Raw genomic sequence first — 1,280 nt, 5'->3', positions numbered from 1 at the left:
GCGGACGCCGCGGACGCCGGTCCAGGGTGAGCGCGAGCCGGGCTGGGCCGCTCTGCCTCCACCTGTAGGTGTGTGCGGTGGGCGTGGCCTGCAGGACGCAGCGAGACGCAGGCATCTCCGTGAACCAGCGGGGATCTGAGCTTCTGCCGCGCCAGAGTGAGTGTGGTCACGTTGTTGCCGTGCACACACACGTGCTTTGCCAAGTTGCACGAGCAACCGGGGCTTCTCTCTCTGCCGCCCTCCTTTTCCCAGCGCAGTGCTTCCCCTGGCGGGTTCAGGCTAGAGCTTCCTGCAGAAATTCTGGGGCCCGTGGAGCCCCGTGGCACAGGGGCCGTATTTCTGGTGCCCAGAACATGTGAAGCAGGGTCTCTGAACGTCCCACTGTGCACATTACATCAACACCTGGCATGGCCTGCCTGCGCGGAGCAGCTGGGGGCCTTCCCACGGCACCCAGGGGACCCGCAAGAAAGACCTCCGCGGATGAGGCTGTGGGAGGCCCACTGTGCTGCCCACCGTCCGCACAGACAGAGGAGCTGCCCGTCTCTGACCTCCAGCCTTTCCCGTGTTCCCGGGACAGCAGCGTGCAGCCCATTTTCACCTGGCCGAGAGAGGCTTCCGTGAGAGCTGTGGACAACAGGAGGCATGGAGGCCCCCCCCCCCCGGGCCTTGGAGGGTTTTTCCCCCAGCCTCCAGCTCACGAGGCTCACCCCGGGCGGTGCTGTTTGCATGGGGCCCTCGAGGCCATGGGCCGGTGGGAGACAGGGTGCTGCTGAGTGACGCCGGGGAGACCTAAGGTCAGACGAGGCAGCACACGGTGGTCCTGAGACAGGCGCAGACGGCCTCCGGCCCTGCTGGACCGGAACTCACCTGCACCGGCACGCTCCCTTTCAGACCTGCCACTGTTCTCCCACACAGGCCACATCGGGATTACAGGAAACAGAAGTCTTCGTTTTCCGAGTCTGGCAGTGGCGTGAATCTCTGCGCGTCCCCCGCGGATGAAAACACCATCCTCCTCTCCTGCGACAGCCCCGGTCCCGCTGCACCTGGAGCCGAGAGGGGCCGGGGTGTCCTCAGGGCCAGGCCGTCATCCTGGCCTGCCTGCTCTCGGGGTATGGGGCCTGAGGCCTGAACGGGGCCAGCCTGTGATGGGGCTGTGTCCTCTGAGCCTCTGGGATCAAGGCAGCCTATGAACCTGGCTCAGGCATCGTCGGGGACCCAAGGAGCCTGCCTGTGGGCAGCATCCGCCTCGGCTGCCCTGGCCACGGAGGCTCCAGGCACAG

The 1,280-nt window shown here is 66.2% G+C and overlaps 1 protein-coding gene across 1 annotated transcript in view; it reads left to right on the top strand.

Moving 5' to 3' along the window:
- The window catches only part of WDR27 (WD repeat domain 27), a 126,491-nt gene extending 126,094 nt beyond the window's left edge, over window positions 1-397 (top strand). Inside the window, exon 27 of the mRNA XM_073894263.1 lies at window positions 69-397. Coding sequence (XP_073750364.1) covers window positions 69-359 — 291 coding nt within the window. The 3' untranslated portion in view covers window positions 360-397. The remainder of the gene's footprint in view (window positions 1-68) is intronic.
- The last annotated feature ends 883 nt before the right edge of the window (window positions 398-1,280 follow it).

Source organism: Callorhinus ursinus, unplaced genomic scaffold (assembly GCF_003265705.2).
Source record: "Callorhinus ursinus isolate GAN/ISIS: 27379988/994484 unplaced genomic scaffold, GSC_fseal_2.0 scaffold6, whole genome shotgun sequence".
Lineage (NCBI taxonomy): Eukaryota > Metazoa > Chordata > Mammalia > Carnivora > Otariidae > Callorhinus > Callorhinus ursinus.
The sequence above is the reverse complement of the archived record's forward strand: the minus strand, read 5'-3'. Positions and strand labels throughout refer to the sequence as shown.